Raw genomic sequence first — 25973 nt, 5'->3', positions numbered from 1 at the left:
GTTGGCATGTCTTACAATGTGCTATGGCGTGGGGCACATGTAGGTCTAAAGGTGTCCGACTTTCACATTTACGGTCACGGCAGATGCATCAGCGAGACTTCTGTATGTAGCTGAGCGGAATATGAACATGCGCTGTTTGCGTTGATTTTCACGAGTTGGAGCTGTGTAACTGGCAATCGGCTAAAAGGCTTCACAGTAACAGGGACTGCACATGTAAAAGAAGGGTGGCTACGACCAGACGTAGGCTGAATACTGCGTGGCTCTTGTACGAAGTGTCATACTTTCAATCTGATGTGGCTTGCGATTGCAGCCTTGTCATCGACTGAACTAACTAGAGGCTTAATTAAGTCATAAAACACAAGTCGTAACTCAAGAGAAGATTATAGTTAGATAGAGAGGTCTGCACATGACTGAAGTCATGATACACAGATAAAGTAAATTGCTTGCTGCACAGATCTCGTCTTGTTCTTGGTGTGTTTACGGCAATTTCTCCCATGTCCACTCCCGGCGCCAGAACACGAATGCGTTTATTTATGGACACGGCTTACGTTAAAGCAGATAGTAGAGATCGCGGAGGTAGAATACAGAGTTTTTTTTTAACGATCTCGCTCAATGCAAGGCCGTAAGAGGCCACTTCTCGGCATTGAAATAATGTGGCATTGCTAGCTAGACAGATTTCGTCTTTTTCCGGGCAATTTCTTTACTCATTTTTCAACGTCTACTTACAGCGCCAGAATACGAGGTGTCGGCGACAGACCCGGCCCTGTGCATCACCAGGGAAGGGTGGATCGTGTACGACCCGCTGACCCACACCTGCTGCCCGGACGGCATCTACGAGGGCGCGGCGAACAGGCACGTGTGCAAGGCCTGCGGACAGAACACCTTCGTCATGCCCATCGACGCTAAGACTTCCTTCAGGTGCTGCGGAGAGAACAACGACGTCCCGTACGACCCTGAGAAGCAGATCTGCTGCTTCCACAAGGTGCGAATTGACTCCTCTTTGTTCTAGTTCTAGTTCATCGTAGTTGTGCATCAGTGGACGACTCCCTAGGCCCTAGTTTAAGTTGTCATTCTTCAGCTTGTTCCAGTGACTCTACTCTTACAATATACTCTGGCATGAGGCGCTGCTGCTGCTGCTGATTTAATGATGATAGTGATGACGATGAAGACAATGATGATGATGAAGATGACAATGATAATCATGATGATGATGACAATGATGATGATGATGATGACTCCTTGGAATCATCTGAAGCTTTCAGTATTTTCACCAGTTCTCAGGAGTTCTTGTCCTTTGTATTTTAGTCTTCAGAATACTGTACAGAGCTTCTTGCACCAGCCTCAGTCAGCTTTATCTTCGATTCTTTGTCCGTGAAATAAAACGGCTTACAGTGGAGTGAACACTGGCTGCGAATCAGCTAATACAACGTCCGTAAAGATGAATCAACTAATTATTTCTTTCTCTGTAGCTTTTGGACGGACCGGAAGCCAATACCAGGTGTATCCGGTGCGGGATGAACGTAGTCTCGTTCCCAGCGACGGAATCGTCCAAATGGCTGTGCTGCGGTGAGGAGAACGTCCCTTATAACGGCCAGACACATCACTGCTGCTACAACGAGGTTTATGAAGGCGTCCAGGCCAACTACGAATGCCATCGGTAAGGCAACTACCTTTCTCACTCACAAATGTGAGCTATGTATGTTTCTCCAACGTGAAAATCGAAATCGTCATAGTTCATTTCAGATCATTTCCCAGTAAGCTCAATATTAGTCTAAAGGTATTGATGATTAATTGTCAAATTTTGTCATGCACCAATTGTTGTCAGTGTTTCTTCACAGTTAAACATTTGTTAGCCGTCCATATTCGCAAGCATAGAAATGTGTCTAAACATGGCCCAGGGAGTGCATCTGATATATATACAAACATGGCATGAACAGACATGACAGAAGACCTGCGGTCACGAAGATCATCTCTACAAAGACCTCCCCGAAGTTTTTCAAGAGGTTGTAAAAGTGTCATTCCATTGGTATTACTATACTAGACCTTATTGTATTGGTTAATGACTTTCAGCTTTTGTTTTTACCTTCTTGTCTATGTATTTCGTTAGGTGCGGAGAGACAGTTTTCAGTAAGCCTCGAACCGCTCCAGCGTTCCGCTGCTGCGGCGCCCGGGCGGAGATCCCGTACGACCCCACCACGCACCACTGCTGCGAGGGGTTCGACAGGGTCAAGCAGGGCCCGCAGCGGGACTACATCTGCAACCGGTGCGGCACCACGGCCTTCAGCAGACAGCGCAGCGAGCCGCACTACAAGTGCTGCGGGGCCAACAAGCTGCCGTACAACCCGGGGCTGCAGCATTGCTGCTTCGACGAGCTGAAGGACGGGCCGGAGAACGAGTTCGTCTGCCAGAGGTACGTGGCGACTGTGCTATATGGTCCGTTATGTAATTAGTGCGCTAATTAGGTAGTGGAAGGTATTAGGTAGTGAGCCATAGTTGATGAGAGCAACCATGCTCTTACGCGATGCATCTTGAACTTAGAATGTGTGATTTGCTAATCAGTTAGCCGAGGCCTGGGATAGAGGTGTGTCAAGGCCTTTACTTAGTTCTCTCTGTAGATTATAGATTGCCCATGGTTATTTGTAAGTAACTTGTAACACAATAAAACCCACATTGTTAATGTAACACTATAAATGTTCCGTATCTGTTAAGTATCCCTTCCTATCTGTATCTATCTTAGACATACAGTAACTGAAAGCCTGTTGTAGCTGTACCTTGTATCATTAGAGTAAGCATAAATGTCAATCGTTGCAGGTGCATCAGCAAGACGTACAGCAGGAGGATCATCGAGCCGTCCTACTACTGCTGCGGACTGGACGCCTACAACCCGGCATCTCACACCTGCTGTGCGGGGAAGGTAGGTTGCCGGTGGCTGCCTCCGTCACGGCTTTGCAGCTTGTAGTGGCGTCTGTGTGTTATGTTGGGTCACAGGACGGGCACTGCTGAGCACACCGATTATCACCGAAAAGGCATTGACATTGAGATTATCGAAAATTATTGAAGGGTCATTGGAAGACCTTGGAAATTATTAAATGGCCATTGGAGAACTTTGGAGATCATTGAAAGAATATGGAAATCGTTGACGGATTGTTGGAAGACATAGACGATTATTGAAAGAAGACCTTGGAGATCATTGAAAGAACATGGAAATCGTTGACGGATTGTTGGAAGACATAGACGATTATTGAAAGAAGATCTTGGAGATCAATAGAAGACATTAGAATGGCCATTGGTCATTGGTCGACCTGTGAAAGACCTTCGAGAGATTAGTAACATTTTTCGTCGTTCAACGGTCTTGCCTTTGTGGAATTCCTACTTTAGATAAAGAGTCATGGGCGCAAAATGGGTTTACGCGGTTTTTGCTTTGTGGTATTTGGCTCATGAAATATATGGCAATGGTTGGTAGTTTTAAGACATTCTTGAATTGCAATGGGTCTTTTTTTCTAGTTGTGGGAAGGCGGGGACGACCTGCATGTTTGCCAGACGTGTGGAGAGAAGCCGTTTATCCGTCCGGCCGCGGACCCGGAGTGGCACTGCTGTGGGCCGGACAACACCCCGTATAACCCGGAAACGCACTTCTGCTGCCAGGGAAGCGTATGTTGCGTTACTGTTTGGTTTGGAATTATCACGGCTTCTTTGATCTGTTATAACTTCGTTTTCATACGTAGAATGCACGTCCATCATGTTGCAAAACTACTCAACGGATGCAGTTTATGAATTCTGAACCGTTGAATTAGGTACTACAGAGTCGATGAGCGCGGGGCAGAGGTTGAAATGGAATGCTGTAGCTCTAGTTGCTCTCTAACAAGTATAATTACATCATGATCAGTTCACTCTACATATATAGTAGATGTTCTTGAAGTCACCAAGTTAATAGAGAGCACTTCCATCATCATCAGCATGCAAAACTCAACTGATGCAGTTTATAAACCCTGAATCGCTGAGCTACTGTAGGTACTACTGCATCGATGAGTTGGACATGTGAGCTTGAATGTTTAATCTGTGCTCGCTTTTAATGTTTCAATATTCCAAAATTGTACAATTGCTTATCGCATTCCGTCACTCTTATTTCAACTTGACTTCAATAGACTACTAGTGTAAATGGTAGTAATCTTCGACAACAGAGTTTGCAGTGGTTGTAACACCAACATATCACAGGGTATCACGTTCTAACTAAATCATTATCTTCACCAGGTGCGTGTAGGTGCAGAAGGTGAGAACACCTGTCTCAGGTGCGGGAACAGCCTGTCCACCGTACCTGCCTCTCCCGTCTGGGGCTGCTGCGGGGAGGTCGTCTTCAACGTAGGCAGACAGGTGAAACAAAACGGCTTGCATTCAATTGGCTTTTTGTTAATTTCAAAACAATCTCAGGCAATGTTGCTCAGTCCATGAATAGTTTCATCAAGTTAGTAGATGGTAGGATATTAGCGCTACACAGTCAAACCTGGTTGGGCAACCACCTGGCACAGGCAACCACCTCCAGTCACAAGCCATATTAAAACAGCCCCTTCCATTTTTACATAGGTAACCCCATTCTGTCCTGGCCAACTGCCTCAGCAACCATTTTTCCGTAGTCCCTTGAGTGGTTGTTGAAGCCAGGTCTTACTGTAGTTGGTGCATTCGGTCATCACCAATGTCGTGTGTACAAGTCGTGAATGTCTTATCACGTCTTGCATGACTTGAGATACAAATGAAGACGTCTTCATGACTTGAGATACAAATGAAGACGTCTTCAATGGATAGTTGATAGTATACCAGTTCTTTTTAAGTTGAGGGAATCGCCCAGGTCTCAGGTTTAGACTGAATACAAGAGGAATTTGCCTGTACCTCAGCCAGTTACGACTTAGTCCGATAGTCCGATACTCACGTAATGATGTGGATTCCAAATCATTGAAGTAGTTTACCTGCTGGCGTTGATGCAGGTGTGCTGTGGGGGACAGGTATACCAGGGGAACGTCTGTGACGGCGGCGCCGTCCCCGCGTTTGGTGCGTCGGTAGAAGGGTCATCAGTGGAAGGATCATCAGTGGAAAGGACAACAGTGGAAGGACATCACCGTGGAATCACCGACAACACAGGTGCAGGCGATAGGACAAACCATGGCGCTGAAGGACACACAGAAGGTGAAGTGCTGTTTGATATTGGGCATGTAGTTCACAAGCCGCAATGTTGATTACGGTGACTCGTAAAGCTGAAAATACTCTATACTAGGAACTCATGTGAATCATGAGAGGACACAACAGCCAGAATTGAATGGGCCACCCAGCCCCTAAAAATTCAATAAATAAAATGAATAATTACAGCAGCTCGAAGAGGCTGCAGTGACGTTTAAAGCTATCAGCGATTAAAATATGCCAACAGTTGATACTGGAAGTATAGGAAGGACGACATGATATAGCCTGTTGAAGAGTGAAGCTGGTTAGCGTGGCACACATGGCCTAGTTAGAAGAACCAGCGGTTATGGATGTCAATGTCAGGTCATTGCCCTACGCGTTCGTTGCTGTAGTTATGAAGCCGTGTCAGGTATCAGCTGTGGGTCAGGGTGAGGGGACGTGAAGCGTGGCGGGTAAACAGGTTCACTGACACGTTACAGTACCGCGTAACCCTGCAGTAGTTATCTCGTCCCGTCAGTGCTGTGTTTGAGCTTGGGGTTTGTTTGATGATGATTTTATTCGGTAAGAAGCTCGCGGATTATGTGACACCATAATCCGAATTCCGTTCTTATTACAAAAAGGGTTTCCACATACAATCTTGATACAATTTCCATAATCACAATATCATTACATTTCGAAAAACTTGCACAATAAAATCCAACCTTTCTTAAATCGAGTTAGCCACGTCGATACATTATCACGTATGACATAACGTGAAAAGAAAGAGAACAATATAATACATATAACATATGATACAATAAAAACAGTGCTGATGGTACTACTGATTGAGTTCATTGTTATAGAGCCGAATAGCAGTGTGCAGAAAGGAGTTGCTCAGCCTCTTAGTGCGGGCTTTCGGAACGCTTATTGAGCTACAGTTTCTGAGTGAGAGTCCCGTGGCTCCTGTTCTCGTGGGTGGCACCAAGTCGTGTAGGGGATGGTCCTCACGGAGCATTCGTTGAAACAGGTTCACTGCTGCGTCTTCCCTTCTCGACTGCAGTGTGGGCAGGTCAGGTACGGATCGTCTTCCTCCCAAGGAAATGATGCGCAAAGCACGGCGTTGGATTCTCTCAATGGCCAGTTCCTGCTCCTTAGTGCATCCAACCAGTAACACGTGACAGTACTCGAGTACTGGCCGTACAAGTGCAAGATAGATTTGTATAAGGTCCGGTACGCTGGTGCCTTGTTTGGTCAGTAAACGCAAGTAGTGTAATCTACGCGATGCTTTACTGATCATTGAAGTGACCTGTTCGTTGAAGTTAAGGTTCTTATCTATGATGAAACCTAGTCCCTTGGCACAGTCCACAGATGGCACTGGTTGGCCTCCGAGAGTGATCGTGGGTGGAGTAGGGACAGATCTGCTGAAACAGATCTGAAGAAGCATGCTCTTTCCACCGTTCAGCGTCATCTTGTTGTCTACTGCCCAGGAGTTGAGGTTAGAAGACTCTTCCTCTACAGTTGTGTCCTGGTCGGCTAAGGGCACAGAGAGAGTTCTTGACAGAGAAACGTCATCGGCATACCCAACGTTCATGGTGTCGTCATGTACAGTGGTGCGTGTGCTCATAAAGAGAAGAAACAGGTAGGGGGAAAGAACCCCTCCCTGTGGCACCCCCGACGTTAGGGTGCGCCAGGAACTGGACGCGCCGTCGGCTACGACTCTCTGCTGGCGGTTCTGAAGGTAGCTGTAGATCCACCTCTGCATGCGAGGGCTAACGTGGATGTCGATGACGCGCTGTAGAAGCCGAGCGTGGTCCACACGGTCAAACGCTTTACTCATGTCCGCAAAGATGGCTCTGACCAGGGTCGGCTTGTTTGAGTCCACAGCCTTCAGCCACGTCTGCACCATTCGAACCAGAGCCAGGGTCGTTGAGGAACCCTTAACGTAGGCGTACTGGTCCTTGATGACAGTCTGGATGGAAGGTAGTAGCCTTTTCAAGATGCACCTCTCCAGAAGCTTTGCCAAGACTGAGAGAAGGGACACTGGTCTCATGTCACGGGCTTGAGATGCGCCGGCAAATTTAGGCACCGGGACCACGTTTGCTGACTTCCAGGCTACGGGTACTGTTCCTTCTTCGTATGAGGTGTTGAATAAGTGGGCTATAATCGGGGCAAGGTCATCTGCAAACACCGTTAGAATCCAATTAGGTAGATTATCTGGACCGCATGCCTTCTTGGGTTTGACAGACTTCAGAAGACACTTGACCTCTCCAATTGAGCACAGTTCAGGACCAGGTTCACCGAGTGGTAGAGGAAACATGTGGAGTGGCGCACCCTGACACCATGCCTCAGAAAAGTGTTGGCTGATCGTTTCCGCCACTTGCTCTGGGGTCCCATCCGCTACAGAACGTTTCGGCTTCTCCTGCGATCTGCCAAGCTCTCGGTTTATGCAGGACCACCATTTGCGCGGGTTTTCCTGTTTTAGATCCTGTATACAGTGCCTTTATTTACACTCGAAATTGCTCTGTTCTGCCGTCCTGGCCGCCATTCATAGTGGTCGAGTTGGGAGGAGTGTCAAGGGGTCATTTGGAAATGTTTGGTCAACAAAGACGACTGAAAATAATATCAATAGTACAAAAATAGATAAATGATATATAAGTAATATCATTGGTAGTTCTGGGAAAATGACAGCGGAGACTGGTATTCGACCGGTTTCGACTTTATTGTCTTTTTCAAGAATGACAGAGATCGGACCACTCCTCCTTTTATACCTTTTCTGTGCCTCCCTAGTGCAGGGCGCTCTAACTTGAGCTTAAGATATTGACCAATCAGCGTTAAGGGTCTCATATTGCCCTGGATATAGGCTAGGTTGCCCTGATCTGAAGGTCTAGTTCACTATGCACTAGCTAGGCTACATTGCTCTGTGTGCCCTCCAGGTCGTTTAGCCCTGACCTCAGTTGACCTATGATATGACTTCATCTATTGTTCTAGAACAATTGTACATGTCATGAGGGTCTTACTAAACATTGGTGGAGGAGGCACATTACAATTATGACGTCATGGTGGACGTTTACAATGGTATGCGTGTTTACAAAGTCAAGGAGAGTGGTCCGTACAAGCAGAGTGAAGCTAAATACATGAACAGGAAGTCTGCCGCTAGGTGGCTTAAATACAGAGAATCAAGTACAAAATACAATCAAATTACAAACAAAGCATGAATGTAACAGACTACCGAACTTTCTAAGTTAGTGCTCGGATCCATAGGATACTAGTAACCAGCAAATGCGAAGCGTAAATCAACTACAAGTCAAAGTGTTAGCGCCGGTTACGACGAGAACTATACTTCTTGTCCCCTCATACCCTGGTTATTTCCAGTGATTCCAGGTTGAGTCCTTCTGGGTGAAGTGTTCGGAGCTGATGTATCCAGTAGGATTCTCTGCTGAGTCGTCGTTGTCGTGTGAGGTCTTCGGTCCTGCCGTATGCCAGCTTCTCGAGTCCGACGACCTCCATGTCCGCGACGGTGTGGCTCGGTTGGTTGAAGTGGGCTGCGATGGGTGTATCCTTGTCCGTCTTGATGGAAGATCGGTGCCCGTTCATCCTGTTGGCCAATGTTTGTCCTGTTTCGCCGACGTATTGTATGCCGCATTTCTTGCACTGTATCATGTATATGATATTCCTGGTGCGGCATGTGATGTGGGCCCTGATGGTGTAGCGTCTCGAAGTGCGATGGCTTTGGAAATCCTTGCTCTTCCTGACGTATGTGCAGGTGAGGCACTTTCTTCCGCACGGGTATGATCCCGGAGGGATGTTTTTCGTGATGAAATTCTTGTTCTCCCTCGGGATCTGGGCCCTCACCAGTGTATCCCTCAGATTTTTGTTGCGGCGGTAGGCGATGAGTGGTGGATCTTGGAAGAGTTCTCGTGTTCTGGGTGATAGTTGTAGAATGTTCCAGTACTTTCTGAGAATGTTATTGATGGGTGGTAGATGTGGGTTGTAGGTGGTGACTAGGACTGGTCTGTCTTGCGAGGCAACCTTTTTCTTCTTGGCTCCTAGGAGTTCCTCTCTTGGGCGGTCTTGGGCGCGTTGTGCAGCTTGATCCAGGAGGGCGTCTTCATAGCCTCGATTCTGGAAATGTTCTTTTAGCTGCTGTGCTCGTTCCCTGTATTTGGGTTCGTCTGAGCAGATTCTACGAACGCGTAAGAATTGTCCAAAAGGTATACCCCGTTTGCAGTGGGTGGGGTGGGAAGAGTTCCTTAGAAGATATTGGTGCTTATCTGTGGGTTTTGTGTAGAGATCCGTGGTGAAAGCTCCCTCCGAAACGCTGATGGTGACGTCCAGGAAGTTGATAGATGTAGTGGAGGTTTCTACCGTGAACTTGATGGTTGGATGTGCTGTGTTGAGGTCTTTTATGAATGACTTGAAGTCTTCTTCCGAGTGTGTCCAGATGGCGAAAACATCGTCTATGTACCTCCACCAGACTAGTGGTTTGAGGTTCCTCTTGTAGACGTGTTGTTCCTCGAATTTTCCCATGAAGATGTTTGCGTATGAAGGCGCCACTCTCGTTCCCATAGCCGTTCCTTGGACTTGGATATAATATCAATAGTACAAAAATAGATAAATGATATATAAGTAATAATAATACATAATAATTCATCAAGTCATTAGGTCCACAATCGTTCAAAAAGCTCAGTTGCAGTGACAATAGTCTAGGTTGTGAGAGAAGATGCTGCTGTAACGTCCTGAGGTAGTGAGTACCAGACAAGTGTTTTATGTGGAGCACCGATTATATATTCAGCCTTTTAGGGTTGGGCAGTTATGTATGTCATTTGGCGGAACGCATGCAATCTATCGCTCAAAAGATTGAAGAATTTTTTGAGTTTGATGATTTAGATTCCAAGAACTCTTAATGAGTGTACAGTTAAGTGTGTTCGCTTGATGAACCGTAAAAAGGTAGGTAACATTATGTGTTCATTATCTTTGCATCTTAAATTTCTAAAAAATCTTTATTGATTCATATAGATATCTACAAAAGGTTACATCGTAGACATCTGGAATACTTTTCCGAGAACTGGAATTCTTGTTGTTTGTAGAGTGTGTTATAGATTACCTTTGAGCGTCCTTATGGTTAGTACAAAGGTACTGTAAACAGCGCCAATGTCTGTAATAAGGTTATGTCCTTCTTAGAACTCGCGTGCCGAGGCCTTGTTGGAAATTAAGAACCTCGCCAAGGACATGGTTTCAAAACAACAGAAGGTAAATCACTGTTGGCAGTTCTCCGGTGTAGAACGTGCGAGTTGTTTATCCCATCACAGGCAGGTTCAAACGGTGTCAGAGTGTGTTGACGCGTTTTCTTTTACATATCGGCCATGTTTCAGTTATTGCTGTATGACAGTGTCCCGCAAAAAAACAGTAATTGTTGTGTCTTTGGCAACTATGGCGGGGGAGCTACATATCGGTACAAAATGATAAAGGCCTTGGCTTGACATCAGACAGCTCCAAATATTACTTTTCTGCTCAGGTTGGAGACGCTTTTAGCTGAATCACGACAACCTCTGGCATACCTGTTCACATTACCGTTGTATTAATACCTTTAGCAGTTCCACTGATTGCCTTGAGTTACCTTATCAACAACGTATAATCTTTGTCGCATGTCAGCTTATCATTTGCTTGATGCCTAAAAGGCCATTTGATAACAAGACCTGCTGAGCGAGCTGAAAGACAAACAGGACAGATATGTTGGGTCGTCACTTCACCCCGCCAGTGGGCACATCTTGATGAAGAGCAGGCTGTTCTCGTGACAAAGGCTGTTAGGGGTTACACAAATGAGGTCTCTATTACCTGCTCAGTTTCTCCACTTTGCCCCGGGTTGTGTGTGTACGGGCGTGGTGATGAGTGTAGAGGCAATGGTACGGCACAGCTGCTGCATGTTGTTCCTTTGTGAATGTACCAATTTCAAACATAATATATGATAATGAGTCCGACATTTTAAGCTCTTACGACTTAGTTTAGGAACACCGTAGACTAGTGTTGAACACAAGTGGAAAGCTGCGTGGGATTGTTTGATAGACTGTCAGGTTTGGAGTGACATTCACTTAGTGGTCTGACATCTTTCTGGGTCCCAATATCTTACCCTTAATTCTGCCATGTTTCTTCGATTTCAAGTATTAAAACATTATCTAGATATCCATACACACCCTGTGATGGTAAGTTTGATATGTTTCAAATCTAGACTTGTGTTTTCATCCCCTTCATTGTGTAGTTAGGAACAGTACACCGTGAAAATATTAACATCTAGTGAAAATAATTGTTTCTTGAGGGAATTGCATTAAAGACATGGGGAAAGCTCGTGTTTCACAACATGTCGAAAATAGGAATTCAGGCCTCATACGTTAGTGATGGTGACCATGTGGTGCTTAGATATAAACATCAGTAGGTACGTTAGTCCGGTACTTATATCAGTATATAATCGACTGTCATTAAATTAAATGGCGTAAGATATTATTAGTAAAAAGAACAGTTGCGTCTTAAGGGACTAAAAGCGGGTGTTTGGCTTTTGGTTTCACGGTAAACTGAAATCTTTTAAGCATGACCGACCTATCAAGGTACGTCAGACATGCTGCATAGTTATTACATGGTCAATGTACACGTACTGCACCTACCAACTGCAATTGGAAAGGTCTGATTCTTTCAATATGTACAACCGTGGTAACAGCGACTGACCGAAGCTGTCGACCATCTCCTGAGACGAAAAGAGCCGAAGGGAGGGTTACAGCTTGAAAATCCTAAGTACAGAATCGTCAGGTTCATCTGATAGGGCCATTTATCAGACACAACAACCGTTTTGTCCGATCATCAACAAAGTTTAACCCATTACACCCAATCAGCATCACCCTGGGGCCCGACTGCACGGTGTAACTTAACCCTTGTTAACCCGAGGCGGAGTCGCGGCTGGGCACGTGAGTTTCACCACGTTCGACATGCTCAGGGACATCAGACAGGTCGGTGGGAGTGTCAGCGGGTTCTGATTCAACATGATTCCCAATGACACCACACAAGATCAATCAACCATTTGATTAATCAATCAATCAATCAATCAATTGACCAACCAAACAACCAACCAACAGGGAACCGGGCATGTAGCAATGTCGATTGTTCATCTATGCAACAATTGATGCGGGCACTTTGTCCGCCACTTAGCACCATTCGACATACGTTCGAAGCACGTATTTCTGAGAAGATCGTATCCTCACTTTCCCCTTGATGTACAGGATTGTGTGGTCTCGTTGGGAAGTCTGACTAGAACTCCCGGAAATGGGCTATTGGTTAGAGCCAAGGTGAGCGATTTGTTGAAGAGAGCACTTCGGAATGTCATATCTGTTTCTAATTCGGTTCGTACCTGTGGCGGTTTCACAGAAGGCGCGAGAACAGCCCACATCTGGACAAGTGTCTGGAAACCGCGTATAAAAGTGCGCATCAATCTTATCAGTCGCCTTGGGCAAGGTCCTTCGTACAGATCTTCTTCGCGAGGAGGTCCTCTGCCATGTTCCACATACCATTCCAGCCCATGCCCTTTATCTCTTTAGATTGCTCTGTCTGGGTCATATTTAGAATTAAAGAATGCGTCCTACATTTAATTCATGTACGGCTTAGTTCACATCAGTTGCCCTGACAAAGTTCTTAAGTAAGTGCAAAAGGCGCTCCAAGAGCTCAAGCCTCCACTTAGATTTCTTTGTAGGGTTTAGGTACTTGCTACCTGCAGCTTGAAATGAATCTACTGGGGGGGGGGGGGGTAAACTTCCGTCTTTGGCTCTTCCGAACAAACAAAAATCATGAACACTTCATGTTGACAATAAGGGTTCAATAAGAAAGAAAATATTGTAGTTTCAGCTGATAGTGGCAGAGGTAAGAACGTATCTCTCGGACCACTCAAAAACGTTAATGGACACCCAATAATCATTCTAATGAAATCAGTTTTTGATTCAACATACTAGCAACCGTAAAGACAAATTGACTCCATTGTAGAGGTAGTGAACGGTGTACAGCCAAAGGGGAGTTGGACGACATCAGGCCAAGGACTAACCGTCTTCCCGCTGGTTTACACACCGCCATTGTATCTCAAGAAGTTGGCACTGATCGACCCAACATTTACATTGGCGTGGAACTTTGCCGGAAACGAACCCTCACCAAAGTCAAACACGAGGATGACGGATTGCTTGGACCCTCTGAATAGCCTTAAGAGATCTCGTGTGTCGTGCACTTTGCCAAGAGGCAACAGCTTTGACACTGAGTTTGTGCCAAGTGCAAGAAAGCTACTTGCTGTTAACACAAGGAGAACCAGGTTATGTTCACATATCGGCTATGGGCTTTGGCATTAAAAACAGACCTTTGCACGCAGCCGCCTTTCAGTATCAACCAAATTGCCCTAATTGGTACATTGTCTATTCAGTGGCCTGTTCAAATTTCCGATGAACCCTCCACATCTTCAGCAGGTCTGGCATCTTCTGTCACAAAGTATGATTTGAGCAACAATTCCCAAAGCAACAAAATGAGATTCTGATTGAAATGACGCAGTACACATTGTTCTTCTGTCATTAGTTCTTCGGCACCTCAGATATCTCAACCCCACACAAAAGACGAGATCAGAGACACCTGTTCTGCAGCGCCCCATAGTTTGAAGCAACATAAATGAGGGAGACGTAATTTACCACCAAAGGACTTTGCCAAGGAACTGTGTTTTCGAGGGGTGTTCTCTCTTAGTTCCGCCTCAGGTTTGAACTCTGCTAATAAATCCACGCAACCTTGGCTCATCCTTTGCTGTCGAGCGGAACTGCGGCGCCGGGCTGTTGTGTCTGCCTGACGAAAAGTAATGATTTAAGCTAACGATGAAATAGACTTTCGTTTTTGGCATACTACAAGCCCTGTTTGAATACATCCTTGGGCAGTACAGTAGCTGTCAAGTAAAATTGTTGTCATGCTTTCTAGACAAACCATTTCAGCGACACATCCTTTCATCTGTCTGCGGCAATGTATAAAAGAAAGCGTCGTGCGTCATTTGTGACATTGAGGTGCTGAAATGGAGGCAATATGATATGGTTGGACTTTTATCAAAGAAGTAGTGTGCAGAAAGTGTGAAGTCTGCTTGTGTGGTCCAGTTGTATCGGTACCAAAAGTCAACTTTATGATACTCGAACGTTTCATTTTGAAGGAAACACCATCTAAGCATCAAGGACTGTCGCGTGTCAACGCTCTGCTATATTACAATATATTTAGACAAACATATCATATGTGTGTGTGTGCGTGTGTGTGTATGTGTGTGTGTTTGTTTGTGTGTATGTGTGTGTGTGTGTGTGTGTGTGTGTTTATGTGTGTGTGTATCTAGCGAGAGAGAGAGGTACACATGGAGACAGAGCGAGCGAGAGAGAAAGAAAGAAAGGAAGGAAGAAAGAAAGAAAGAAAGAAAGAAAGAAAGAAAGAAAGAAAGAAAGAGGAGAGAGATGAGTGAATTTCATGAAATGATTACATTGACATAACCCGATACACCTGAAGTATTTCTTCATTGCTTCCATGTTCTCTCCACACAGTTCTTCACCCCGGTAGGACGGCGTCGCCAGAGGAGGAAACTTCCCCCGGTCCTGCCGAGGGCACCGGGACGTCTGCCGAGGGTACCGGGACGTCTGTCGAGGGTGCCGGGACGTCCACCTCCGTCTGGTCACGTGCCAACACGTTCCTTGACCTGCTGCGGGGTACGTCAGAGGGCGGAGGTCAGGGGTCACAAGGTAATACAGGCAAACACGGGCACATGGGGGGCTACTTTGTAAAGTAAAGTTGAATACAAAAGCATGATAACAAATGATCGAAAATTTAGAAACTGAATAAAGATAGAGTATTAACAGAACTGCACACTTATAAACGACAATTTAACGTTGTGAGGTGTATTTTAGTATAGCTTGCAGGTAGTGGATGAGATTATATCATTTAAAGAGGATAGTACTACTTTGCATGTTGCACAGAAATCTTGCATGTAGATGATGACTACATGGTCGACTCTTAGATAAACCAAAGCAGTGACAATTACAGTGCACGAAAAAGACCAAAAGTGCTCAAAATACAGATATCAGACGTTATAATGAAATGTGCAAGCACGATCAGTAGCGTACTGCGACACATGTAACAACATGACACACTAGTAACTACCACGAGACTCACCTACAACCTCGTGACAACACGACACGCTACTAACTAACGGTGTTAGTAACAGGTGACACGTGTATATACCACGCACGTGACGCAGTTGTCACTACCACCTGACACACACTGTTCTTGTATCTAATACGTGATTCACCTGTAACTATCACGTAAAAAATTGTATCTAACAAGTGACACACTCGTGACTACCACGTGACACACTTGTGACTACCACGTGAAACACTTGTGACTACCACGTGACACACAATGTACGTGTACCTAACACGTGACACACCAGTGACCAGTGACTACCAGTTGGCACAGTAGTAACTACCATTTTACAAACTTGTGACTACCACGTGTGACACGCAATGTACCTAACACTTAACACATGACTGTACGAGTAACATCTGACTGGTGAACTACAGTACGATGATCTGTTGCATACCAGCAGCTACTACATCATACACATACACATACACATTTCACACGGCAAAACAGCTGCATCTATTTGTGCCCATAGCCATTCGAACAGCGAAATTAAGGGATGAATATTACTGGAGCGAATCCTTTTTGTTTCAATGTTCGCAATGCCTCCACGTAACGACGCGCTCATCCATGGCGGTAGCTTGCTGCTGGCAGAAAAAAAGTCTCGTAAAGGAGACGATGATATAGATCGATGCGATATTATACTGTCCATTTTATCTTTCCCCACTCGGTCAAAGCTGACCGGCGGAACCGCGATAAGCCGACCCGGTTCAAGGGTGGCCCGGCTATTTCTGCCATACGTGTGTCAATGGCGCCGCCGCCGCCGCAAGGTAGGTCACACCTCCCAGTGCGGACTACTGGCTAAATATGCAAGCTGGTGAGAACGGCATGGTGCCTGAACGCAAGAGCGAACGTTTTGGTAAAACCGCATAAATCATGCATATGATTGCACGCACGTATACGACTGTAACACAGAAACTGTAAAGCCCCTGTCACACTTGTGCCTATATACAAGTCTGCATGAGTTGCGTTAAACTTGCGTATCAACATGTTTTTGGTTTAGGTTTAGTTTGAAAGCCGAATAAGTGATGTCCTAGATTCGATCACTAGGCTGCACAACGGTGGGTCAAAGTAGAAAACAACTTTCCCCCCGCAAACCTTACTTAAACCAAAAAAAATGTTAATGCGCAACTCATGCGCACTTGAATATACGCACAAGCGTGACAGGGCCCTAAAACTGCATAAATCATGTATATGATTGCACGCACGTATACGACTGTAACACAGAAACAATGTAGCCAATAGCCCTGACTGAAACTTTTAAAGTTTGGCAATGGAACACGGCGGGATGACAATTCGTGCATGATGATTCGAGAAATATTCGGTAGGGGCTATTGGTTATTTACAAGTACAAAAGACGCTGAAATACTACAATAACAGACATTAACAATATCCAACAATATCCCTCTGACCAACTTCCCTGTGAGCGTTAGGTACCTTGTACATGTATGTTCAACACGGAACATGTCGCTTATAGTGTTGTTAGTCGATTAGAAATAATTGGATGTCTTACAATTTGGTTGCCATTTCATCATTCCGAAGGTGCCGATGAGGTCCGAGTTGAGACCGGAGGCGAAGAGCCCCGCCAGCGGACCCTGAGTGAAACCGGAGGCGAGGGGTCCCGCCAGCGGACCCTGAGCGAGATTGAAGGAATCGGCCGGGAGTCGGACACTAGGAGCAGAGTGAACCCCGGTAGACCGTCCCTCCTGTCCGAGATAGAGGGTTAGTGTGTTGTATTTAGTACGATTGATGCTGAAGGAAAACATTCGCAGCATCTTCCACTTATTAGTACCAGTAGCGGTGTGGTAATTTTCCTCCTGGATTCTCCTTACAGAAGAAGCGTTGGAACTTCCTAAGCTATGAATATCTTTGGCCTGGTTGATTGATTAATTGATTTTAGTTGATATTTCCTATCGATTTTTATGTCTACACCCAAACCCTTTAAGTCAAGTGCGCTGATATCTAAGTTCACGAACACTTACAACCATGACATTGAAGCAAACTACGGCATTGTCGTCTGTTTCAGGTATTGATCATGAAGTTGTGAAACAGGAGGTGGTGGTTGTGGAGGGACGCACCGTGGAAGGAAGGGTGGGTCTGGCCAGGGACGAGATGTCAGGTAACACTAGGAAGTTTTATTGCAAGTTCATGCCCGTGGGCTAATTGCAAATACATTAAAGAAGAAAACATAGAGAAAACATACACGTGACAGCGAACTGACTTTGTCGTAACAATAGACTACTAATACTGAATACGACTGTTGGCTATATCTAGACAAGCCGGTTTTGACTTCTTGCAGTGGAAGACGAAAAGTCCCACTTTTTCTGTTGGTTCAATAGAAAGTTGATATCTTCCCCCTGCTGTCTGCATAGCTCTTTTAGTTTGTCCTTGTCTTAATCGTGTATAGTGCCAGTCAGTGGATCGATGTGTAAATATTCAAAACTCTCAAAGTAAGGAAGTAGACATATTGGAAGGAAAGTTGGGAGAAAGACGGCAGGAGTGACAATCCGAAATGGCACGTGACCTATGGGAAAGTGTGACGTCAGCAACGGGTCAAAGGTGTCTGGCAGTCTGTATCAGCCCCCGTCTTGATTGAGCGATGGTTGATGTGCCCTGATGTATATAGGCTTTTACTCCTCATTGAAAGTAGTCATTCTCTAATGTGTACTTTATATCTATTTACATCCTATAAAGGCTACCTTGAGTTCTCTTGTGACATATCTGACCTTGTACTGTCCTACTAACCTGTGACAAAGTTGACGGGGGCTGGAGCCCGTGGGGCGAGTGGAGCCGTTGTTCCAAGACGTGCGGGAAAAGCTGGACGCTCCGCAGACGGACATGTAACAACCCTCGCCCGACGAACGGTGGAAAGCCCTGCCAGGGCCCGGACGTACATAAGCACGTCTGTAACCCTATACCCTGCCCAGGTACTTTGCGATAGCCAAGGAGAAACAAAAGACACGCCGATTCACCCATTCCAGCTTTGGGCAGATGCTCGTTCACCCTTGAAGTATTTTCCGGCATGGTAGACTGGCTTTTGTCACGCCACACCCTGTGAGTCTTGGCTGAGGTGCATGTACTAGTAACCCCTTAAAACGACGGGCGCTGATGATATCGGGAGACATTTATCCTATCAGTATGTTAAAGTGAATCTGGTCCGTTTAAAAAAAAAAAAAAACGTCATGAAGAATTTTGGGATCACGTGTGTTATTGTACTTTGACATCCTCAGAGATTTTAATTTTTAATCCATGGCTAGATACCACTGCACAGAGTACCAGCACCGATTCGTGCACGTGGTTCGGTATATCACATTACGCTTCCGCTTGCACACTAGTAGTGTATGAGTCAACCCCAGGATCGCTGGCAGCGTTTTTCATCCACCCTCCGACCATCCCGTAGCAGGACTGAGACTTGCACGTCCGTTCCTCCGCTGGACATTGACCACTCTAAAGCAATTGCTCCCCTTCAACTAACTGTGTATTGCCTTGATCTTGCGTCAACCATGACGTTTGCACTGGCCGAGGAGAGAACGTTATGTATTGATTAGAATAGATTTGCATGACATCGAGACAACGTGCGAATAATAAGACACCAAGACGGACAAGATGTTTCTTTTTCCTTCCTTTATTTATTGGAGTCAGGCCTAATTTTCTTTTACTGAATTTCAATACTGAAGAGGCATGATTGTGAAGAAATTGGACCAATCGAGCATTAATTGATTGCTAGTTGAATTGTCTTCAGGAAGAAGACGTACGTCAGCAGAAGGCGGAGTGGAGGGGACGGACAGTCAGGTGGAGACTGTGGGAGGGCCGTACGTCCAGCAGGGCTCCGTCACCAACGTGCACAACAGAGTCGCCAGCTTACGGGATCCCAGTGAGAAACCATTTCTTCTTTTGTACTGTTGATCTCTACGTGTTTGTTGCGTCTGTGTTTTACATTTTCTGAATGTGTGCATTTTGAATTCCTTCGAACAGCTTGGATTTGAGACTACATGTAATAATCAAAACATTAGATTTCATACATTTTTTGTGCCGTTTCTCTTAGAATCAGTGGTTCATTTGTGTTGTTCATCCTTGCACATGTACTTGATAATGTCATACTGTATATATTGGTCATTTTGTTTTTCATTCTAGGCCAGATTGTGAACTTTCTTATGTTGTTGGGCTCCTGTGGTAACGTGATTGTCAACTTGAATTCTATAAACGCATACTATTAAGGCTTAGAGACTGACGGATTTTAATCTGATAGCACAAATAAGTAGAAAATACTTTAAACATCTATCCATGTGAACCGCAGTACACGGCGGCTGGGGGTTCTGGACGCCCTGGTCTTCCTGCACAGCGACGTGCGGGAAGGGCGCGAGGGTCCGGACCAGGCAGTGTTCTAACCCGCCTCCTAGCGGCGGAGGGAATCCTTGCAAGGGCACCTTCCTGGAGACGGACGAATGTTTGGTGAAAGCGTGTCCAGGTACGTTCAACCAATCGTGTTGCAAAAAACACCTACTATGTCTAGGTACATACCATTGATTTGTGACCGACATTGCTGATACTGAAATGCATCTATTAAGCCTGTTGTCACTTAAAGGTAGGTAGTCCCATGGTCTTTTTGAGGCCGTAGGGGAAGTAAGTTGTTATCCACTGTGTCTTGGAAGGCAGGTGCCATCCCTCTCTTTCTACCGCCTTTTACCTCCCTAACCGAGGTCGGGTACCCATTTATATACCTGGGTGTAGCGGGAAAGTCGTGTCAAGTACCTTTTCCAGGGACACAACGTTTAGCTACAATGTAGGAACATTCGACGCCACATGGCTGATACTGAAATACATCTAGTAAGAAATATCGTCGTGTATATCGTTATCAACTCAATCAACCATTTTACGAATTGTTACATAGGTTATCCAGTTTTGTGTGATTGAAAGCCAATGAAAGAGTATGTCACCCAGTAAGGGGCGGTATAACCCCGACGTTGCGTAAGCACGTTGACTGATGATGATGTGATTGAATCCCACCAGAGAGTGGGTGGAGCATGTGGGGGCCGTGGTCCGACTGTACCCAGACGTGTGGAGGAGGGTACCGGAAACGGACCCGGGAGTGCAGCATCAACGAGAACCTGCCCTGCGAGGGCCCCTCCATGGAGGAGGCCAGCTGCAACCCCGAGAAATGCCCAGGTGGGTATTATGATGATGATGATGTATGGTTTATTGAAAATAAATCCCTTGCAGCCTGTAGGCTGAATTGCGGATTTGACAATACTCAAAATTCGTTCTGAAGTAAAACATAGCAACATTATTATCATTATAAAAGACTGTGACATTTGGCTATACATTGATAGAATCTCATATATACTACCACAAAACCAACATATAATCGCGTTATTAAATTACCTGACTGTACCGGTCGTTAGATCGATCGTTTAAACACATTCACAGGATCTTCAAAATATGTATCGTCGATAAGTATAAATTTTACAAGTGAAAGATGGTCAGTCTTTGGTCATTGATGAGTTGCTTTGATCGAGTATGTGCAGTGCGTTGTTTTTATTGTCACTTCCGTCGTAATAAGGTTATAAGGTCCAACTGTAACAGTTCTGCTGACGTACTGTCGTGAAGAAGATGAGGCATGCACTTTTACAGTCCGTCCAAAATTACATGCACCATGCAGAATATGCATGGTCTTTACCGTGTCATTTATATATAGCAAAGGTTTACAAGAGAAGAACCTTACTGACCTTCACATGTTATGGTTGATTGTTTTGCCAGTTGACGGCGGCTGGAGCAAGTGGGGTAAGTGGTCCCCGTGTACCCGGTCGTGCGGCGCCGGCTCCCAGACCAGGACCCGGTCCTGCACGGACCCTGCCCCGAGGAACGGCGGGCTGCCCTGCAACGGGACGGAGAGCATGGTCATGAAGTGCATCCAACGGCCGTGTCCGCAGTCATACAGGTGAGTCATTCTGTCTCTATCTCTCATTTTTCTCTTTCTTTCTTTCTTTCTCTCTCGCTAGCGCACTTCCTCCAATACCTCTCTCTCCCATTCCCTTCTGTATGTCTCTCTGTCTACTCACCTGAATGCAAGAGACATGAGGGAATGGATGTATCATCTACACGTCGTTTGTTGAATCCACGTTACAGTGCGTTTGAATGAATTAATTGATTAATTAACGGGAACGCAAAGAATGGATAAGTCTTTATAAAAATTGATGTTGATCATGCAAATTTCTGGTGACTCAGAGAAACTATACTTACTGATAACTACCAGCAACATGTCGTATGATTTCAAACGTTTACTTACAAGCTACTGTGACGTCTTGGTGCGATTGAGCATAGCATGGAAAAATTAAGAATCCATTGTAAATGTTTTAGTTCAAATTACTCTGGCCGAATTGTTCTCTCCTGCCGTCAGGTGGAGCCGGTGGTCGTCCTGCAGCGTGACGTGCGGGCGGGGTCTGCAGAAGCGGACCAGCGTCTGCGTGAGGACGGAGCACTGCGGGGGGCTCCGGCAGCAGACCAAGCCGTGCGTCAGGAGAAAGTGTCCAAGTGAGCCTTATGGAATAGTGAAAATTGTTATTTGTTTAATTCATGTAATATTTGTGAAGGAACAAATCAGGAGGAGCCCCCAGGGGCGGGTGGGGGTGGGGGTGGGGAGGTCGTCTATACAGTTACAATGTGTTTTTGTCTCTGAAGGGTGACAGTTCTGGTAAATCTTTATTCCCGAAATGTATGCCTTCCAAAGACTTTCTTTTGAATCCCTATAGTCTGCTACTGGTTACTGGTTGCAATAGGGATGCAGACCATTCATTCTGTATATAGTGAATATGAGGTTAAAAGAAACATATCATAATTTAGAATGTTTCAGGCGACATGTAGACAAAATTGTTGTTCTACCTGCTGATAAAATTAAACTTTCAGGTGAATTTGTCTACGAAGAAGAAGGTTCAGGAGACGGTGGGAGACACCAAGAAGGTACCATACACCGTTTCCTCACGTCTGTTCCTGGTTCTCTCTGTTCTTTAAACATTCTTCGTGCTAAGAAGTGTTTGATCGTTTCCTCAGTCATCGCCAGTCTCAACAGTATATCAGACATACTGAGCTTCATCTTGATTATTTGATTAAAAACTTCATGCGTTTTGTACAATGCATCGTATTAAGTGCGCCTGTGCCATAACCATCAGACTTCGCAGAAGGTTCCGGATATGCAGAGAGAGAAGGCAGATTCACGACAGGCGCAAGTACCGGGTTCTTCCAGTCCGGGTGGGGCGAGTGGTCGCCCTGGACAGGCTGCATCAGGGAGTGTGACGAACAGCAGGGATACAAGTAAGTTTACTCATACAAAATAAGTATGGCCTGAAACCTAGCAGATTTTATTATCACTAAGTTCAGTTTAATTAAGCCTGTTACATGGTATTGAGTATTAGCTATTTGGTAGTTGCAACACGTAGTCTACTAAGTTTGCCGATGTAGAACTTTGGGGTTCATTGAACGAGAGTATACATGTTTGGGGTCAGATATGAGACTCTTGTAGAAGTAGAATAGATTAAATCTGGGCTAACAGCCGAAGACAATGATGATGATGATATGATCCTATGATATAACATGATAAAAATTGATATGATATGTTATCATATTACATAGTAGAACATTGAAGTGATATGCCGTCATGTCTCCGTGTGGGTAGGTACCGGTCCCGGGAGTGTAACAGTGTGGAGGGATGTGACGGACTCATACAGGAGGAGGACGAATGTGAAACTGACTTCTGTGCTGGTAAGGAGCAATCCATGAGTAAGTTCATGTCTAGCGCGTCATATATCTTGTATATTCCCTGTGCTGTTTGTTTGTGTTTGTTTATCTGAGGGGGCAATATGAAATTTCGGGTAACAGCCTGGCTTCTGTCTAATGCAAACGAGACAATTCGACTTAACAGTGACGTGGTTGTGACTCAAGTCAAGTACTATATTGTGCCAGTACTGTGCAAACTAGCCTAAGACGAGACTATAAGTAATTCCTTGCATGACACAGTATATGTCGTTAGTACATTATGAAGAGAATAATCCCAGTCTCAAGTCAAAAAATCTTTGTTGGCTTACAAATCCAAGGACACATCAGGACCTGACCTAAACATTATCAAGATCGTGACTTCTACAAAATGGTGCTTGCTGGTGACTCATTTACCAGGATTTATCTCAATGGACTTGAATAGCAAATTTAAGTACATAATGACATGTGACAACCCATGCATGGCATACATTGGGAAGTATATCAAAGAATGTCTAGACGTTAGAAACTCCTCCAATGATTGTAAAATCCCATTGTCATCCCATACTATACTACTGCATCATATTGTAGACTGAGATAGACTGATTAGCCTAACAGAATGTTATCTATGTACAGGTGAATGCCATACTTTGTACCTTGTACAATTGTTGTACTCTCCTAGCAGAGGAGTGGGTCCGGCAGGTTTTTGACGTGTTTTTAATTAGGCATTTTTGTCGGGCTTTCTACTTTGTCTTGTTTTTTTCTGTCCAGACAAAAACGCCTAAAAACACGTCAAAAACCTGCCGGACCCACTCCTCTGCTTGGAGAGTACAGTTGTTGTGGAATAAAGTTATGTTATGTTATTCTAATTGCTTCAGTCGACGGTAACTGGGGCGACTGGTCGGACTGGTCGGGCTGCAGCGTGACGTGCGGGGAGGGGACGCGGGAGCGCACCCGGTCGTGCGACAACCCCGCCCCGCAGCAGACGGGCAAGCCGTGCGAGGGCTCCAGCCAGGAGATCAAGGTCTGCAGCGGCGTCGAGCCGTGCGACGACGGAGGTAGACATTTTCCTGTTTCACTGCACTGTTGAAATTCATCCCAATCACGCGTTGAGGACAAAAAGTTCTCTTCAAAGGAGAAGTGGTAGCCTGATAACTAATTAAATATGACGATAACATTCGTCGTAGTCCGTCGTAAGATTTGCATTTGGATGTCGTTCAGTTTTTAATTAACCAGGCTGTGACAGAACAAGCCACAGACAAGAATCTAAGTCTTCTCGGTAAAAAGACAGGTGAATGTGTATGAAACTTGCACGACTGTCTTACGAATGCCCTCAGTTTGCCATCGTGCGACGTTCACACGACGAATAAGTGGGCCATAAGTTGCAATGTAAATTAAAGAGAAAACAGTATCATCAATCCTGGAACTGGAGCTAACTCCTAACTCAACACCCGTCTTTTAAACCGTAGATCAGAACTAAAGGGGCCATGGGTTCTGTCAAATCATTCAAGGACTATCTATTATTTTGCCCGCTTCACTTTATTTACCAGTGATTGTGGTTCTATTGGGTTCCTTTACTGTTGAAGTTGGACAATGCTAGGCTTTAGATGCAGTTCATTGAATACAATGTTGCTACATGTATTATTGGTAGAACGCTCAAGATAGTCGGAATGATAGAGCAGCTAGGGTTGGTGACTATATTTTTAACGAAGATGTGACTCTTCAAGAATGGATTAAATAGTTGTTTAAGTGACGACGATGTTGTTGGCGACAGTTGGACGAGTATGGCTTCCCGGCAGCAAACGGTGCTCTTCGAATACTGTCACAAAACTACCATATCCAACACGACTTTGTCTTTAATCTTCAATGAATACTTGATAGCGCGGAAACGTGCTCTTGATTTGGACTTACACGGCTGCATATTGCGACGCACTGAGATGATTGTAGCTGTTATACGGCTGTTAATTCTACGGAAAAACGACAGCGCAAAATATACCATGAATGACTGTCTTGTTGGATATTTCCCGCCCCTTATTAGTCGTACTCTCCGTCGTAACTGCCCTTGACGGCTCTCCCAATCTGCTCTGTTTCTCTCTTGTCCTCACCACACTACAAAGAACTTTCACAATCGCACTCTCTCTGCTAGTCTCGAAACGTAGTTTTTAGGGTATTTCAAATCACCCCATGCACAACGCACCTACCACTGTACTTCTGCACTCCTGTAGAAATCTTTGCACTTTTTACGCACCATTTCTCGCATCCATGTTCAATACGTTGCACTTAAAAAGCATCTTACTAACACATATTAGCAGGCACGTTTCTACCCCGCTGCATGTAGCAACCCTCTTCCCACACTGCACAAGGCGTCAGGGAAGTGATATTCTAAAACTGTAGATATCAGGCGCTGCAGGATGTCTTGGCAAGTTGCGATTATCATGCGACATTCCAGATATCTTCATTTGAATGAGGAAATATGTCCATTGTGTTTTGTTTCGAAGCTTGCGAGTGCCTCCCGATATAAATGAAACATGTCATTAACATTTTTCTTCAATATTTCTCAAAACTAGACAAAGTTGTTTTTGAATGAAACCATCGACTTCATTTAGTATCTGGCGACATACCTTTTAAGGAAATTTTACAACATCATGAAAAAAATGTACTATTTTTGGGGTTAGTTTGCTGAACAATGGAAACACCTCAGACCAAGCCTGGCCATACCTGAAACTCGAACCGGAAGTCTAGATCTGTTGCATGCCCGTCGCAACTTCCGCCCGAGTCCGTCCTGCGGCGCCTGATATCTCACCGGTTGCTCCTCACCGCTTCATGACGACTTGCTCCGGCGCTTCCTT

The 25973-nt window shown here is 45.1% G+C and overlaps 1 protein-coding gene across 1 annotated transcript in view; it reads left to right on the top strand.

Annotated features, from left to right (window-relative positions):
* Positions 1 to 25973, top strand: part of LOC136429191 (SCO-spondin-like) — a 67892-nt gene that overhangs the window by 20914 nt on the left and 21005 nt on the right. Inside the window, exons 3-23 of the mRNA XM_066419068.1 lie at positions 729 to 982; positions 1470 to 1657; positions 2108 to 2410; positions 2812 to 2914; positions 3505 to 3651; positions 4252 to 4371; positions 4980 to 5178; positions 14727 to 14921; positions 16056 to 16148; positions 16921 to 17100; positions 17405 to 17497; positions 18135 to 18305; positions 19121 to 19252; positions 19676 to 19846; positions 20389 to 20544; positions 21136 to 21316; positions 21776 to 21909; positions 22282 to 22335; positions 22545 to 22686; positions 23048 to 23133; positions 24003 to 24182. Of these exons, the coding sequence (XP_066275165.1) occupies positions 729 to 982; positions 1470 to 1657; positions 2108 to 2410; positions 2812 to 2914; positions 3505 to 3651; positions 4252 to 4371; positions 4980 to 5178; positions 14727 to 14921; positions 16056 to 16148; positions 16921 to 17100; positions 17405 to 17497; positions 18135 to 18305; positions 19121 to 19252; positions 19676 to 19846; positions 20389 to 20544; positions 21136 to 21316; positions 21776 to 21909; positions 22282 to 22335; positions 22545 to 22686; positions 23048 to 23133; positions 24003 to 24182 (3282 nt within the window). The remainder of the gene's footprint in view (positions 1 to 728; positions 983 to 1469; positions 1658 to 2107; positions 2411 to 2811; positions 2915 to 3504; positions 3652 to 4251; positions 4372 to 4979; positions 5179 to 14726; positions 14922 to 16055; positions 16149 to 16920; positions 17101 to 17404; positions 17498 to 18134; positions 18306 to 19120; positions 19253 to 19675; positions 19847 to 20388; positions 20545 to 21135; positions 21317 to 21775; positions 21910 to 22281; positions 22336 to 22544; positions 22687 to 23047; positions 23134 to 24002; positions 24183 to 25973) is intronic.

The sequence above is a fragment of the Branchiostoma lanceolatum genome, chromosome 3 (genome assembly GCF_035083965.1).
Source record: "Branchiostoma lanceolatum isolate klBraLanc5 chromosome 3, klBraLanc5.hap2, whole genome shotgun sequence".
NCBI classification, from domain to species: Eukaryota; Metazoa; Chordata; class Leptocardii; order Amphioxiformes; family Branchiostomatidae; genus Branchiostoma; species Branchiostoma lanceolatum.
Note: the sequence above shows the minus strand (reverse complement) of the source record. Positions and strands in the feature narration are given on the sequence as shown.